Consider the following 16,751-nt stretch of genomic DNA (forward strand, 5'->3'; position numbering starts at 1 on the left):
GGTCGGATCGAATCCGGAATGATTTTGGCAAGGTTTGAGACACTTAGTCTCTTTTGAGGAAGCTTGAGTTGGAAAAGTCAACCAGATGTTGACTTATGTGTTAGAGGGCTCGATGTGAGTTCTGATTGTTCGGTTAGCTTCGGGAGGTGATTGATGACTTAGGAACGTGATCGAAATGAGTTTTGGAGGTTCGTAGTGGATTTAGGCTTGAATTGGCGAAGTTGATATTTTGGCGATTTCTGGTTGGTAGGTGAGATTTTGATATAGGGGTCGGAATGGAATTCCGAGAGTTTCAGTAGTTCCGTTGTGTCATTTGGGATGTGTGTGAAAAATTTCAGGTCATTCGGACGTGGTTTGGTTGGGTTTTTGATCAAAAGTGTAATTCAGAAGATTTTAAAAAGTTTGGCTTGAATCTGATGTGTTTTGGGTGATTTGATGTTGTTTGAGGTGCTTTGGTGATTGGAACAAGTTTGAATAAGGTTTTAGGATATGTTGGTGCCTTTGGTTGAGGTCCCAGGGGCCTCGGGTGAGTTTCGGGTGGTCAACCTGATCATTTTGAAGTTTGAAAAATTGCAGATTTTGAGTTCCAGCAGTTGCAGACATTTTGGTCTTTGCATTCGCGAGAGGACCCTCGCATTCACGAAGATTCTGCTGAAGGAGGTAGAGGTTTAGCCTTCGCGTTCTAAGGCAGGTAACGCGTTCATGAAGGTCTGGGAGGTTGTGCATCGCGTTCGCGGGCATGTAGTCGCGTTTGCATAGAAGGAATTGAAAGGTCAAGCTACAAAGGAAATTAACCCATCGCGTTCGCGATGGAAGAAATGTGTTCGCGAAGGTTCATCTGGGAAAAGCATCGCACTCATGTGGGTTGTATCATGTTCGCGTAAGAGGATTATGGTCAACGTTATTTTTGTGTTTCGCGAACGCGAGGCTTTGACAGCGTTCGCGAAGAAGGAAATTAAGGCCTAGACAGAATGTTTTTAATCCGTCTTGACCGCGATTTTGGGGCTCATTTCCTCCATAGCTGGTCGTTTTTGGAGCTTTTTGAAGGAGATTGAATAGGGGTTCGAGGAGAATCACTTGTAGGTAAGATTCTTGGACTAACCCTAAAATTGATGAACTAGGGCTTGAAAGTGGAGACCAAACATTTGAGATTTGAAGGGTAATTTGTGGATGGATTTTGGTGTTCTTGGTATGTATGAACTCGTGGAAGATAAGAAATCTATTGGTGTAAAATTTTCTAAAATTCGAGACGTGGGCCCAGGGGTCGGGTTTTGGTAATTTCGGGATTTGTGCCCTTTATTGATTATTTTCGCTTGGGCTTTGTTCCTTTAGCATATTTTGACGTCCTCGTTCTGATTTTGGATAGATTCGACACGTGTGAGGGCCGATTCGAGGGGCAAAGGCGTCGTGAGTTAGAGATTTAGCCGGTTCGAGGTGAGTAATGATCTTAAATGATGTTCTGAGGGTTTGAAACCCCGGATTGCACATCGTAGTGCTATATTGAGGTGGGGCACACGCTTGATGACGAGCGTGGGGTCGTGCACTATTGGGGATTGTAACTTGGTATGTCCCGATTGATGATTTTACCGCATATTTGATTAAAAATTATTTGCTATCGTCATTTTTTGGGCTGAATGCCATATTTGGGCCTAGTGCTAACTATTTGAACCCTTCGGGGATTTTTATTGAAATTTCCTCACTGTTTTGACTTTATACTTGAACTCAGTCATGTTATTTTCCACTGTTTTACTACTAAACCATGTTTACTCAATTTTAATACTTAAATGACATTTTAAATGATGTTTGGACTGAGAAACACTGTTTTACTATTCCTCATGGGGCTTGTGAGGATTTTTGACTGAGTAATGCCGAGGGCCTATGTTGTGAGGAAACACTGATACTGATTTGAGGCCGAGGGCCTGAGATATGTATGCCACGAGGTGGCTTGATTAATATGAGTCTGAGGGCCTAGTTTGATTCCACGAGATGGCTTGTTAGTGCGCTTGGGCCGTAAGGGGCCCCTCCAAGAGTATGCACACCCCCAGTGAGCGCGGGTACCAATTGTGATGTGAGATCGAGCCCGATGGGCTGTTATTGTTCTGAGATGTTGCCCGAGGGGCGGATGTGGTTATACTGTGCCTGAGGGGCGAACTTCTATTTGTTTGCTTTACCTTAATTACCTGTCAATTACTTGTTTACTAGTTGAAAGAGGATCTTACTTGACTTTCCACTGTTTTACTGCTTTTAAATGGTTTTACTGCTTCATTATAGAATGCCTTGTGCCTTACGTGTTTTCTTACTTTCAGTCATGATTTACATTTGTTACTCACTAAGTTGGAGTACTCACTTTACTCCCTGCACCCCTGTGTTTAGATTCAGGCGTAGCTGGTTCCGCTCCCGAGTGCTGATTCCTCCAGCTTCAGGAGGGCTTTCGGAGATTACGAGGTAGTTGTTGACGTCCGCAGCCCCATTTCTCTACTCCTTTATCGCTTCTATTTTCCTTCAGACAGTTGTACCAGTTATGGATTTAGCAAAATTATATTATGACTTATAGATGCTCATGACTAGTGACACCCCGATTGGGGCTATGTATGGGTGTTCTTCCGCGTATTTATTTTATCGTTGTTATTTCGGATTTATTTTATCATGATTAGACCGTTTCTTAAATGCTTAACTGTTAATAATTGGAAAATTGGAAGTGTCGGCTGGCCTTGTCTTCACGAGAGGCGCCATCACGACCTAGTCCAGGCTTGGGTCGTGACAAGTTCGTATCAGAGCCTAGGTTACATAGGTCTCATGAGTCATAAGCAGGTTTAGTAGAGTCTCGCGGATCGGTACGGATACATCTGTATTTATCCTCGAGAGGTTGTAGAACCTTTAGGAAAAACTTCATATTTTTTAAATTCTTGTCGTACAAATTTGTTGACCCAAGTACTAAACTTCTGTTATTCCATTCTCTCACAAATGGTGAGGACGCGTGCTACCGGTCAGGGTGGCCAACCACCAGTACCACCAGCTATGGCCACCAGAGGCCGAGGACGCGGCCGTGGTCCTAGTAGGGGTAGAGCCACAAGGGCAGCACCTGTAGATCTACTAGCTACCCCAATTTAGGACCAGGTCCCAGTTATGGATGCTCTAGCAGCACCAACTCAGGCACCAGTTGTGCCTATTGTGATTTCGGGTCTTTAGGAGGCCTTAGCTCAGATCTTATCAGTTTGCACTGGCCTGGCTCAGGCGGTTTCAGCCACTACAGCCACAGCTACTTCTCAGGCCGGGGGAGGCAATCAGACTCCGGCCACTCACACACTTGAGCAAGTCGTGTAGGGATTTCAAATGTCGAGGGTGCATCCAGTCTAGTCGGTGGCAGCTACTCAGGACTATGTAGTTCCTGTCATGCCGTAGGATAAGCAGCGCAGGTTGGAGAGGTTTGGTAGAGGTTTTGGATAAATGTCGTAGAGGGCCTTTTGGATAAATGTTAGAGGATGCTTCGTACAGCAGGTATTCTGGAGACCAGCAGGGTAGCTTTCACTAATTATTAGTTTTCAGGAGCTGCTTTCACTTGGTGAGAGGATTTTGAGAGGCGTAGGCCTGTTGGTGCAGTACCCCTTACCTGGCAGCAGTTCTCCATTCTCTTTCTGGAGAAGTATGTGTCGCAGTCTCGCAAAAAGGAGTTGCGTAGGCAGTTAGAGTGGTTGCGTCAGGGGGAGATGATCATGTTGTAGTATGAGTTGAGGTTCTCCGAGTTAGCTCGTCATGCCATTTGGTTGTTCCCGACAGATAGAGCGAGGATTAAGAGGTTTGTTAATGGTCTTACTGATCAGCTCCGTATTCTCATGACCAGGGAGAGGGTGACTGGTGCTACTTTCAAGGAGGTTGTGGAAATCACCCGTGAGATTGAGTTTGTTCGTCGCCAGGAGCGAGAGGAGAGGGAGGCGAAGAGGCCTCGAGGATCTGGCAGCTATAGTGGCACTCCTTCGAGGGGTCAGTTTCAGCACGGCAGAGGTCGTTCATTCAAGTCTACTCAGCTAGCTCCCCCAGGTTATCGTAGGGCATCTTCGGCTCATGGTTATCATGGATCTCAGCAGGGCCAGTCATCACTCAGCGCCCTTCCAGCTTAGAGTTCGACCCGTGCTCCATCAGATCAGGGCTCTTCTATGCCAAGTGCATCTTCTAGTCACTCTGGTGCGAGGGGTTCCCTTCAGTACCCTTCTCCAGCACCTGGTAGTTGTTTTGAGTGTGGTGAGATGGGTCACATGTAGAGGTAGTGTCCCCATCGTTTTGCTAGTTCATCCCAGCAAAGGGGTCAGTCATCGACTTCAGCGCCAGATTCTTCACCCCCACCTGCTCAGCCAACTAGGGATGGGGTTAGTCAGCCAGGGGTCTCCGCGGAGGGGGAGGTGGATCAGGGGGCAGTCAGGCCCGTTTCTATGTACTCCCAGGCAGACTCGATGCTATCGCTTCAGATGCTGTTATTACATGTATTATTTCAGTCTGCCACAGAGATGCCTATGTATTATTTGATCCCGGTTCCACCTTTTCTTATATGTTATCATACTTTGCTCGTTATTTGGCTACGCCCCATGAGTTTCTTGATTTACCTGTTCATGTATCTACCCTAGTGGGTGATACTGTTGTTGTAGACCGTGTGTACAGGTCGTGTGTGGTGACTATTAAGGGTTTAGAGACCCGAGTGGATCTATTGTTATTGATTATGGTGGATTTCGATGTTATTTTGGGCATGGATTGGTTATCTACGTGTCGTGCTATTCTAGACTGTCACGCTAAGACAATCATATTGACTATACCGGGTGTGCCCCGGATCGAGAGGCGAGGTGTGACTGATTATGTCGCTAATAGAGTAATCTCTTTCTTGAAGGCCCAGTGTATGGTTAGTAAGGGTTGTATTTCGTATCTAGCGTTTGTGAGGGATGTCGGAGCAGAGACTCCCAGTATTGATTATGTTCCAGTTGTGAGGGATTTTCCCGATGTGTTTCCTGCAGATCTGTCGGCCATGCCACTGGACAAAGATATTGATTTTGGTATTGACCTGGTGCCAGGCACTCAGCCCATTTCTATTCTGTCGTATCATATGGCACCAGCGGAGTTGAAGGAGTTAAAGAAGCAGCTTCAGGAACTCCTTGATAAGGGGTTTATTCGGCCTAGTGTGTTACTTTGGGGTGCACCGGTACTGTTTGTGAAGAAGAAGGATGGCACAATGAGAATGTGTATTGATTATAGGCAATTGAAAAAGGTAACAATTACGAACAAGTATCATTTGCCTCATATTGATGATTTATTTGACCAGCTTCAGGGAGTGAGAGTGTTCTCCAAGATTGATCTCGGTTCAGGTTATCACCAGTTGAAGATCAGGGACTCGGATATTCTTAAGACAGCTTTCAGGACCCAATATGGTCATTATGAGTTCTTGGTGATGTCTTTTGGGCTGACCAATGCCCCATCAGTGTTCATGCATTTGATGAACATCGTGTTCCGGCCTTATCTCAATTCGTTTGTCATAGTCTTCGTTGATGATATTCTGGTGTATTCACGTAGTCAGGAGGAGCACGCAGAGTATTTGAGAGTTGTGTAGCAGAGATTGAGGGAGGAGAAGCTTTATGCAAAATTCTCCAAGTGTGAGTTTTGGCTTAGTTCAGTGTCTTTCTTGGGGCACATGGTGTCCAGCGAGGGTATTCAGGTTGATCAGAAGAAGATAGAGGCAGTTCAGAGTTGGCCCAGACCGTCCTCAGCCACAGAGATTCGCAGCTTTCTTGGTTTGGCGGGTTATTATTGCCATTTTGTTTAGGGATTCTCATCTATCGCATCGCCCTTGACCAAGTTGACTTAGAAGGTGCTTCATTTGTATGGTCGGACGAGTGTGAGGAGAGCTTTCAGAAGCTTAAAACAGCCTTGACCACAGCTTCAGTGTTGGTTTTGCCATCAACTTCAAGTTCATATACCGTGTATTGTGATGCTTTGAGAGTTGGGATCGATTGTGCGTTGATGCAGGAGGGTAGAGTTATTGCTTATGCTTCTCGTCAGTTGAATCCCCATGAGAAGAACTACCCCATTCATGATTTGGAGTTGGCTAACATAGTTCACGCGTTGAAGATTTGGAGGCATTACTTGTATGGCGTATCTTGTGAGGTGTTCACTGATCATCGCAGTCTTCAGCATTTGTTCAAACAAAAGGATCTTAATTTGAGGCAGCGTAGATGGTTGGAGTTTCTTAAGGATTATGATATCACTATATTGTACCATTCGGGAAAGGCCAATGTGGTGGCCGATGCTTTGAGTCCAAAGGCAGTAAGCATGGGAAGTTTGATATATGTTCCAGTTGGGGAGAGACCTCTTGTAGTTGATGTTCAGGCCTTGGCCAATCGGTTCGTGAGGTTGGATATTTCGGAGCCCAATCGGGTATTAGCTTGTGTGGTTTCTCGGTCTTCCTTATATGATCGCATGAGAGCGCCAATATGATGATCTGCACTTACTTGTCCTTAAGGATAGAGTTCAGCATGATGATGCTAGAGATATGACCATTGGAGATGATGGGGTGTTGACGATGCAGGGCCGGATTTGTGTGCCCAATGTGGATGGGCTTTAGGAGTTGATTCTGGAGGAGGCCTATAGCTCGCGGTATTCCATTCATCCAGCTGCCGCGAAGATGTATTAGGATTTGAGGCAGCACTATTGGTGGAGAAAAATGATGAAAGACATTGTGGGATTTGTAGTTCGGTGTCTCAATTGTCAGCAGGTGAAATATGAGCATCAGAGACTTGGTGGCTTGCTACAGCAGATGGACATTCCTGAGTGGAAGTGGGAGAGGATCACTATAGACTTTTTTATTGGACTTCCACGGACTTTGAGAAAGTTCGATGTTATTTGGGTGATTGTGGATCGGCTGACCAAATCTGCGTACTTCATTCCTGTGTGTACTACATATTCCTCAGAGCGGTTGGCAGAGATCTATATCTAGGAGATTGTTCATTTGCATGGTGTCCCAGTTTCCATCATTTTAGATAGGGGCACTCAGTTTACACTGCAGTTTTAGAGGTCTGTACAGCAAGAGTTGGGTACTCAGGTCGAGTTGAGCATAGCTTTTCATCCTCAAATGGATGGGCAGTCCGAGCGCACTATTCAGATATTGGAAGGCATGTTACGTACTTGTGTCATTGATTTCGGAGGGTCATGGGATGAGTTTCTACCACTTGCAGTGTTTGCTTATAACAATAGCTACTAGTCAAGTATTCAGATGGCTCCATATGAGGCTTTGTATGGGAGGCGGTGTAGATCTCCAGTTGGTTGGTTCGAGCCCGGTGAGGCTAGGTTATTGGGGACTGATTTTTGGTGCAGGATGCTTTGGAGAAGGTGAAGGTGATTCAGGAGAGGCTTCGTACAGCGCAGTCGAGGCAAAAGAGTTATGTTGATAGGAAGGTTTGAGATGTGTCCTACATGGTTGGTGAGAAGGTTTTGTTGAAGGTTTCACCTATGAAGGGTGTTAGGAGATTTGGGAAGAAAGGGAAATTGAGTCCACGGTTTATTGGGCCCTTTGAGGTGCTTCGGAGGATTGGGGAGGTGGCTTATGAGCTTGCTTTGCCACCCAACTTGTCGAGTGTGCATCTGGTATTTTATGTTTCTATGCTCCGAAAGTATATTGGGGATCTATCTCATGTTCTGGATTTCAGCACGGTTCAGTTGGATGATGATTTGACCTATGATGTGGAGCCAGTAGCTATTTTGGGTCGTCAGGTTCGAAAGTTGAGGTCAAAGGATATAGCTTCAGTGAAAGTGTAGTGGAAAGATCGGCCCGTGGATGAAGCTACATGGGAGACCGAGCGGGAGATGCGGAGCAGATATCCTCACCTGTTTGAGGCTTCAGGTATGTTTCTTGATTCATTCGCGGACGAACGTTTGTTTAAGTTGGGGAGGATGTGACGATCTGGCCAGTCGTCTCATGAGTTACCACCCCATTTTCCCCATTTTTGCTTCTTTATGCTTTGTTTACCCGTGTTATGTGATATCGGGTTGGTCGGATCGAATCCAGAATGATTTTGGCAAGGTTTGAGACACTTAGTCTCTTTTGAGGAAGCTTGAGTTGGAAAAGTCAACTGGATGATGACTTATATGTTAGAGGGCTCGGATGTGAGTTCTGATGGTTCGGTTAGCTTCTAGAGGTGATTTATGACTTAGGAGCGTGATCGGAATGAGTTTTAGAGGTTCGTAGTGGATTTATGCTTGAATTGATGAAGTTGATATTTTGGCGATTTTCGGTTGGTAGGCGAGATTTTGATATAGGGGTCGGAAAGGAATTCCGAGAGTTGCAGTAGTTTTGTTGTTTCATTTGGGATGTGTGTACAAAATTTCAGGTCATTCGGAAATGGTTTGGTTGGGTTTTTGATCAAAAGCGTAATTCGGAAGATTTTAGAAAGTTTGCTTGAATCCGATGTGTTTTGGCTGATTTAATGTTGTTTGAGGTATTTTGGTGATTGGAACAAGTTTGAATAAGGATTTAGGATATGTTGGTGCCTTTGGTTGAGGTCCCGTGGGCCTCGGGTGAGTTTTGGGTGGTAAACCAGATCATTTTGAAGTTTGAAAAATTGCAGATTTTGAGTTCCAGCAGTTGCAGACATTTTGGTCTTCGCGTTCGTGAGAGGACCCTCGCATTTGCGAAGAGTCTGTTAAGGGAGGTGGAACTTTAGCCTTCTCGATCGCGAGGCAGGTGACACATTCGTGAAGGGCTGCGAGGTTGTGCATCGCGTTCGCGGGCGTGTGGTCGCGTTTGCATAGAAGGAATTGAAAGGTCAAGCTTCAGTGGAAATTAACCAATCGCGTTCGTGAAGGTTCATCTGGGAAAAGCATTGCGTTCGCGTGGGTTGTATCGCGTTCGCGGAAGAGGATTATAGTCAACATTATTTTTGTGCTTCACGAATGCGAGGCTTTGACAGTGTTCGCGAAAAAAGGAAAATAAGGCCTGGGCAGAATGTTTTTAACTCGTCTTGTCTGCGGTTTTGGGGCTCATTTCCTCCATAGCTGGTCATTTTTGGAGATTTTTGAAGGAGATTGAAGAGGGGTTCGAGGAGAATCACTTGGACGTAAGATTCTTGGACTAAAAACTCGATTATTATGTGAATTTCACCTAGAAAATCATGGAATCTAAGCCAAAAACTAGGGCTTGAAAGTGGAGACCAAATATTTGGGATTTGAAGGGTCATTTGTGGATCGATTTCGGTGTTCTTGGTATGTATGAACTCGTGGGAAGATAAGGAATCTATTGGTGTAAAAATTTCTGAATTTTGAGATGTGGGCCCGGAAGTCGGGTTTTGGTAATTTCGAGATTTGTGCCCTTTATTGATTGTTTTCATTTGGGATTTGTTCCCTTAGCATATTTTGACGTTCTCGTTCTGATTTTGGATAGATTCGATGCACGTGGAGGCCGATTCAAGGGGTAAAGGCATCGTGAGTTAGAGATTTAGCCAGTTCGAGGTGAGTAATGATCTTAAATGATGTTCTGAGGGTTTGAAACCCCAGATTGCACATCGTAGTGCTATATTGAGGTGAGGCACACGCTTGATGACGAGCGTGGGTCGTACACTATTGGGTATTGTGACTTGGTCTGTCCCGATTGATGATTTTACCGCGTATTTGATTGAAAACTATTTGCTGTCATCATTTTTTGGGTTTAATGCCATATTTGGGCCTAGTGCCAACTATTTGACCCCTTCGGAGATTTTTATTGATATTTCCTTACTGTTTTGACTTTATACTTGAACCCAGTCATGTTATTTTCCACTGTTTTACTATTCAGCCATGTTTACTCAGTTTGAATACTTAAATGACATTTTAAATGATGTTTGGGCTGAGAAACACTATTTTACTATTGTTCGAGGGGCTTGTGAGGATTTTTGACTGAGTAAGGCCAAGGGCCTATGTTGTGAGGAAACACTGATATTGATTTAAGCCCGAGGGACTGAGATATGTACGCCACGAGGTGGATTGATTGATATGAGGCCGAGGACCTAGTTTGATGCCACGAGATAGCTTGTTATTGTGCTTGGGCCTTAAGAGGCCCCTCCAGGAGTCTGCACACCCCCAGTGAGCTCGGTTTCCCATTGTGATGTGAGATCGATACCGAGGGGTTGTTATCGTTCTGAGATGTTGCTCGAGTGGAGGATGTGGTGGTACTGTGCCCGAGGGGCGAACTTCTATTTGTTTGCTTTACCTTATTGGTTGAAAGAGGATCTTACTTGACTTTCCACTGTTTTACTGTTTTAAATGGTTTTACTGCTTCATTATAGAATGCCTTGTGCCTTACGTGTTTTCTTACTTTCAGTCGTTATTTACATTTGTTACTCACTGAGTTGGAGTACTCACTTTACTCCATGCACCCCTGTGTGCAGATTCAGGCGTAGCTGGTTCCGCTCCCGAGTGCTGATTCCTCCAGCTTCAGGCGGGCTTTCGGAGGTTACGAGGTAGTTGTTGACGTCCGCATCCCCGTGTATCTACTCCTTTATCGCTTCTATTTTCCTTCAGACAGTTGTACCAGTTATGGATTTGGCAAAATTTTATTATGACTTATAGATGTTCATGACTAGTAACACCCCGGTTAGGGCTGTGTATGGGTGTTCTTCCGCGTATTTATGTTATCATTGTTATTTCGGATTTATTTTATCATGATTAGATCGTTTCTTAAATGCTTAACTATTAGTGATTGAAAAATGGAAAGTGTCGGGTGGCTTTGTCTTCACGAGAGGCGCCATCACGACCGGGTCCGGGTTTGGGTCGTGACAGATATGCATGCACAATCTCCAATTCACAGAGTCACTGTAACAATTCATGGAGAACAGAAGAATGAGGAAGATTTTAATGTAGGTGAAGAAGCCGAGTATGCAAATGTAGGTGATTTGGACGACTCCAGAGGTGAGAAGAAGGAGGTTACACTTGATGATTTTGAGCTGCCAGATAACTTCTCCTAGTTGGTTAAGCTCGGCGAGCCTAACTAATATGAAACAACACCTGTGCATCAAGGTAGAACAAGGCAGCCTGGAAAGTATGCCTGACCACCATTTCTCCCTTTATAGAGTTCTGGTGGCAGCACTTCGGTTGGACCTGAAATTTTTCACCTGAAGCACCCATTTACTAGTGTTATTGGTCAAGATGTTGATCCTGAGTTGTTGGAAGAATTCAACAAATGATTATACTTTGGTACCGACACAACTTCAAATAAGTTAGTATTAACAATTTGACCCTTTGATTCCAGTATTCATCTTTTAGATATCTACTTCATTCAACAAATTTATTTTAATTTCTTTGTTTAATTAGGAGGAAGGCTATGTATTATATAAAGGATAAGCAAATTAAGCCATGGTTTGATCTTGGAGTGGAAAAGGTTGATAAGAATGAGTGGTTCTATAATATGGCACACCCCGGACAAGTCCTCAACCACACGGTAAACTCATACTCAAAATATGTAGTTATTTTGTTGATGTTTTTTTTTATTTGTATCTATAACGCTGTTATAGTGCCATCTCCAGTATATGTAGTTATTGTGTATATATATTTGTCACGACCCGATCCCCGAAACCGGTCGTGATGGCGCCTCTCATGAAGACAAGGTCAGCCAGACCAAAACGGAACACCTCTTTTAAACAGTTAATCATCATAAACAGTAATAACATATAATATAATGCTCATAAATTGCGGAATTTAACGATAATAACAACAGGAACCATCCCGACACAGCCCAAACCGGGGTGTCACAAGTCATGAGCTACTACAGAATCTACTATAGGTCTACAAAGTACGGAATCCGATACAACAGTCTGAAGAAAACATAAATGATAGAGGATAAGAGAGACAAGGGGCTGCGGACGTCAACAGTTACCTCGTAACTCCAAATCACTGCCTAGCCTAGAAGGAATCAGCGCTCAGGTGCGGACTCTGCTATACCTGAATCTGCACACATGGTGTAGGGATTAATGTGAGTACTCCGACTCAGTGAGTAATAATTAAAAATAATGACTGAAAGTATGAAAACACGTAAAGGCACAAAGCAATTCCATATCAAGCAGTAAAATCACTTAAAGCAGTAAATCAGTGAAGAAATCAAATGATATTCCTTTTTTTAAAACAGTAAAACCGGTAATTTAACAGGTAATTAACAAGTAGAAATCTGCCCCTCGGGCACAGTATCAATCGCTCAGCATAGTATCAGCCCCTCGGGCTTACTCTCAGTACAGTATCAGCCCCGCGGGCTACCTCACAATCACTCAGCATAATGGTCAGCCATTGTTACCTGACCAACTTTCATCAAATAGTGTCATTGTTACCACTGTTTCAAATCACATGGGTACCCGCGCTCACTGTGGGTATGCAGACTCCGGAGGGGCCCCTTACGGCCCAAGCGCTATATCAAGCCACCTCGTGGCATCATCACTCAGCATATCCTCACATCACTCAAGCCACCGCATGGCATAAATAGTATCTCAGGCCCTCAGCCTCATATCACTCAGCATATCCTCACATATGGCCCTCGGCCTCACTCAGTCCAGAAATCATCATAAGCCCCTTGGGCATTAGTAAAACAGTAGTTCTCAGCCCAAAACATGATGTAGAAATATCATTTAAGTTTCAAATATGAGTAAAAGTGGATGAGTTTGTAAAACATTAGATATCAACAGGACTGAGTTCAAATAATAAGTCAAGCAGTAAGGAAACAGTGATAAAAATCCCCGAAGGGTTCAAATAGTTGGCACGAAGCCCAAATATGGCAATCAGCCCAAATCATGATGGTAACAAATGAATTTCAGTCAAATATTCAGTAAAGTCATCAATCGGGATGGACCAAGTCACAATCCCCAGTAGCGAAAGACCTCACGCTCATCATCCAGCACGTATCTTGCCTCAATATAGCACTACGATATGCAATCCGGGGTTTCAAACCCTCAGGACATCATTTACAACCATTACTCACCTCGAACTGGCTAATTCTCTAGCTCACGATGCCTTTTCCCCTCGAATTGGCCTCCACGCGCGTCGAATCTATCCAAAATCAGAACGAATACGTCACAATATGCTAAGGGAACAAAGCCCAAGCGAAAACATTCGAAAAATATCAAAACTCTCGAAATTAGCAAAACCCGAGCTCCGGGCCCACGTCTCGGAATCAGGTAAAATTTACATTTTCAGAATCCTCATACCCTCACGAGTCTAACCATACAAAAATTATCCAATTTCGATACCATTTGGTCCTTCAAATCATCATTTTACATTTTTGAAAGGTTCCACAATTTTCTTCCCAAATTCCATCTCAAATCACGAATTAAATCATGAATTCAGTGATAGATTCATGTACTCTAACCAAATCTGAGTTAGAATCACTTACCCCGACCAATCTCTTGAAAAACCTTCGAAAAATTGCCAAAATCCGAGCTCTCTAGGTCAAAATATCAAATAAAATCCAAAACCTCGTATTTATAGAGTACCCCTCGGATTCCGACACTGCTGACCGCACAAAAATTAACGCGGTCCGCGCAAAACCAGCGGGGTCCGCGCAAAAATGACCGCGGCCATGCAGGTCTTGCTCTGCAGGGATAGGCTTTAGTATTTTGGCCATAACTTTCGCTACAGATGTCCAAATTGTGATATCTTTACCTTTATTGAAACTAGACACGAAGGGATACAACTTTCGTTTTTAAATCACCTCCAAATTCCTTATGGATCAAACGATATGAGCTTCCGAAGTAGAACCAGCAACCTGCAGGTCTTCATTTCGCGCGGACCGCGCACTTGACCGCGCCCCCGCGCCCCCGCGCTAGGCCACCGCGCCCCGCGCACCAATGACTGCCCCATCCATTTTCTAAGTTCTGGGATGTCCGTACTCGCTCAAAACTCATTCGAAACACACCTGAGGCCCCCGAGACCTCAACCAAAAGCACCAACGCATCCTAAAACATTTTTCAACCTCGTTCCAATCATCAAAACACTTCAACAACACCAAAAACAATCAAATTACCTCAAATTCGAGCCTAAGTTCTTCTAAAACTTCCAAAACACGCATTCGATCAAAAACCCAACCAAATCACGTTCGAATGACCTGAAATTTTGCACACATATCCCAAATCACCAACGGAGCTATAGAAACTCTCGGAATTCCATTCCGACCCTCGGATCAAAATCTCACCTATCAACCGGAAGTCGCCAAAATACTAACTTCGCTAATTCAAGCCTAATTCTACACCGAACCTCCAAAATTACTTCCGGTCACACTCCTAAGTCACAAATCATCCCCCGAAGCTAACTGAATCACCGGAAATCACATCCGAGCCCTCTAACTCAATCGTCAATATCCGGTTGACTTTTCCAAAATAAGCCTTCCTTAAAGAGACTAAGTGTCTGATTTCCTATCAAAACCAATCCGATTTAACTCTAACACACCGAATACCGATAACGAAACATGAAGAAGCATAAAATGGGAAAAACGAAGCGATTCTCATGAGACGACGGGTTGGGTCGTCACAATATTGGAAATATTCTGTATAAATGTTTAATAACAAACTGAATTGTAGGTATATTGTAGATGTTTTATACATAAATTATATTAATGCCTAATAACAAACGGAATTGTACTTAGTTTGTATATATATTGTACATAATTTGTAATAATGATTAAAAAAATTGTTTATTTTTTGTAGATATTCTATAGATAATTTATAATACTGATTTAAAATAATTGTAATTGCAGTTATTTAGTAATTTTTTGTAGATAATTACCAAAAGGAGTAAATTAAATGCAACCTATTTTGGTTGCAGCACATTGATGTTATAATGTACTACTCGAGGAAAAGAGGAAAGTATGGCCCCCACAACAAGATAAGGTTTACAACCACTGATTGTATGTTCAAGACTAGAATTGAATAAATTTATAATAAGTTCATCAATTCTCCTCAAGAAAAGAAGCTTGATGTTGTCAAACCCTAGGACGTCGTAGCACAATACATATAGGGGTGCAGATTACTCGAAAATGTTGCATGGGATCAATTCGATTATGTGATCATGCCCGTCAACATTGTAGAAAAATTTCACTGGGTGTTGGTTATTTTTGACATTGCCGATAGGGTTCTTTATGTGTATGATTCTATGGTCTCTTCACATAATCACACTATTGTTGAATCTGTAGTCACCAAGTTTTCTGTTATGATCCCCCTTTACTTGTCATGCACCGGTTTTTATGGCAAGCGTTCAGACATCAACTTCAAGAACACAAAGGCATACATTGAAAAAGTTGTTACCGACCCTATTGACATTCAGTGGATCGTCGGAGAGATACCACAACAAAAAGAAGGATCACTATATGAAAAATCTTATTTCTTTCTATCTATTTAACATTTTTTTTGTTCATTGTTTGCTAAATATTGACACTTTTTTATTTTTGCAGCGACTGTGGTGTATATGTTGCTGCCTTTGCAGAGTATGTCAGCATTGGAGACCTACCAATTCCTGCAGATGACCTTTCTGATATTGATCGATATCGTAGAAGCTATGGAGCGCTACTGTGGGACTACGCTAGGAAGAAGCAAGAGAATGGTGCAATTAGTGAAAGTGAGGTGACTGGCAGATTAGCAAGGAAAAAGGTGCACCAGTTATGAATGAGAAAACACAAGTCCGGAGGAAGAAGAATTAGTTGCAATTTTTTGTATGGAACATTTAGTTAAATGTTTAGTTGCAGCTAGTTTTGTAGAAAGATAGTAGACAAGTTTATGAAGCAGATTGTTGAAGTTTAATTGTAGCAAATTTGTGCTATAATTATTTTACCCTTTGTTTTTTTATTTTATCCAGTATACTAGTTCGATCAATGGGAAAATATTCTGTTGTTTTTATATTCACTTGTTGAAAGTAAACAGTACTTGATTTAATTATTGTTACTGCTTAACTCCTTTTCAACTTAATTATTATGTAGTTACTCTGTCAACTCCAGATTATGTAGTTATTTTGTAGTTTTTTTGTAGATAAATTATATGGATCATTAACAAATATCGATGGGTGCTAGAGATAATAAAATAATTATGTATTATATAGATAGAACTCATTCACAAACCAATCAAGCTATGAAAGTATTAACTCAAAACAGAATACTAGTTAAACAAAATAATTTCAAACTAACTACATTAAGAGTTGAAGGTGACTCAACTATTACACATCAAATATAATTCTCCTGAACTCATCTACAATTTTTATGAAAAATTCAGTTTACTACATAAAATTTTATTTCTTTTTGGGAGCATTCTTGCAAGATCTTTTTTTATGCCCTTCTACTCCGCAGTTGCCACATGAAACTTTGTACTTCTTGGAATTTACTTCATCATATGTTTTGTATCTTTATTTTTGAGGTCTTCCTGCTGTCTTTTCCCACCTGAAGGTGGATTTACAACTTCTTAAGTTATATGTTGTGGCACATTCCATTTGCTTTCATCAGGTAGGGGATTTACTGGTATTTCATAAGTATGTAAGAGGCTCTCTCTTGTGTAATAAGGAGAACAATATTGTTCATAAGACTCATCCTTGTGCCTTAAAGCAGCCAAAGCATGTGGACAAGGAAGTTCATCAAGCTGGAATTGCCCACAACTACATCTCTTGTTTTCAAGACAAACAATATAGAGCATCGCACCATCTAGTACTGTATGGATGTAATCTGTTGAAGCCCTCACCTACAATTACATTATAAACAAAAAACAATTCATATACGGTTAAATACAAAA

At 42.6% G+C, this 16,751-nt stretch overlaps 1 protein-coding gene across 1 annotated transcript in view; it reads right to left on the minus strand.

Annotated features, from left to right (window-relative positions):
• Positions 1-16,427: 16,427 nt before the first annotated feature.
• LOC107792194 (uncharacterized) overlaps positions 16,428-16,751 on the minus strand; it is a 32,622-nt gene continuing 32,298 nt past the window's right edge. The window contains exon 5 of the mRNA XM_075220521.1: positions 16,428-16,700. Coding sequence (XP_075076622.1) covers positions 16,428-16,700 — 273 coding nt within the window. The remainder of the gene's footprint in view (positions 16,701-16,751) is intronic.

This window comes from Nicotiana tabacum, chromosome 8, assembly GCF_000715075.1.
Source record: "Nicotiana tabacum cultivar K326 chromosome 8, ASM71507v2, whole genome shotgun sequence".
Classification (NCBI taxonomy): domain Eukaryota; kingdom Viridiplantae; phylum Streptophyta; class Magnoliopsida; order Solanales; family Solanaceae; genus Nicotiana; species Nicotiana tabacum.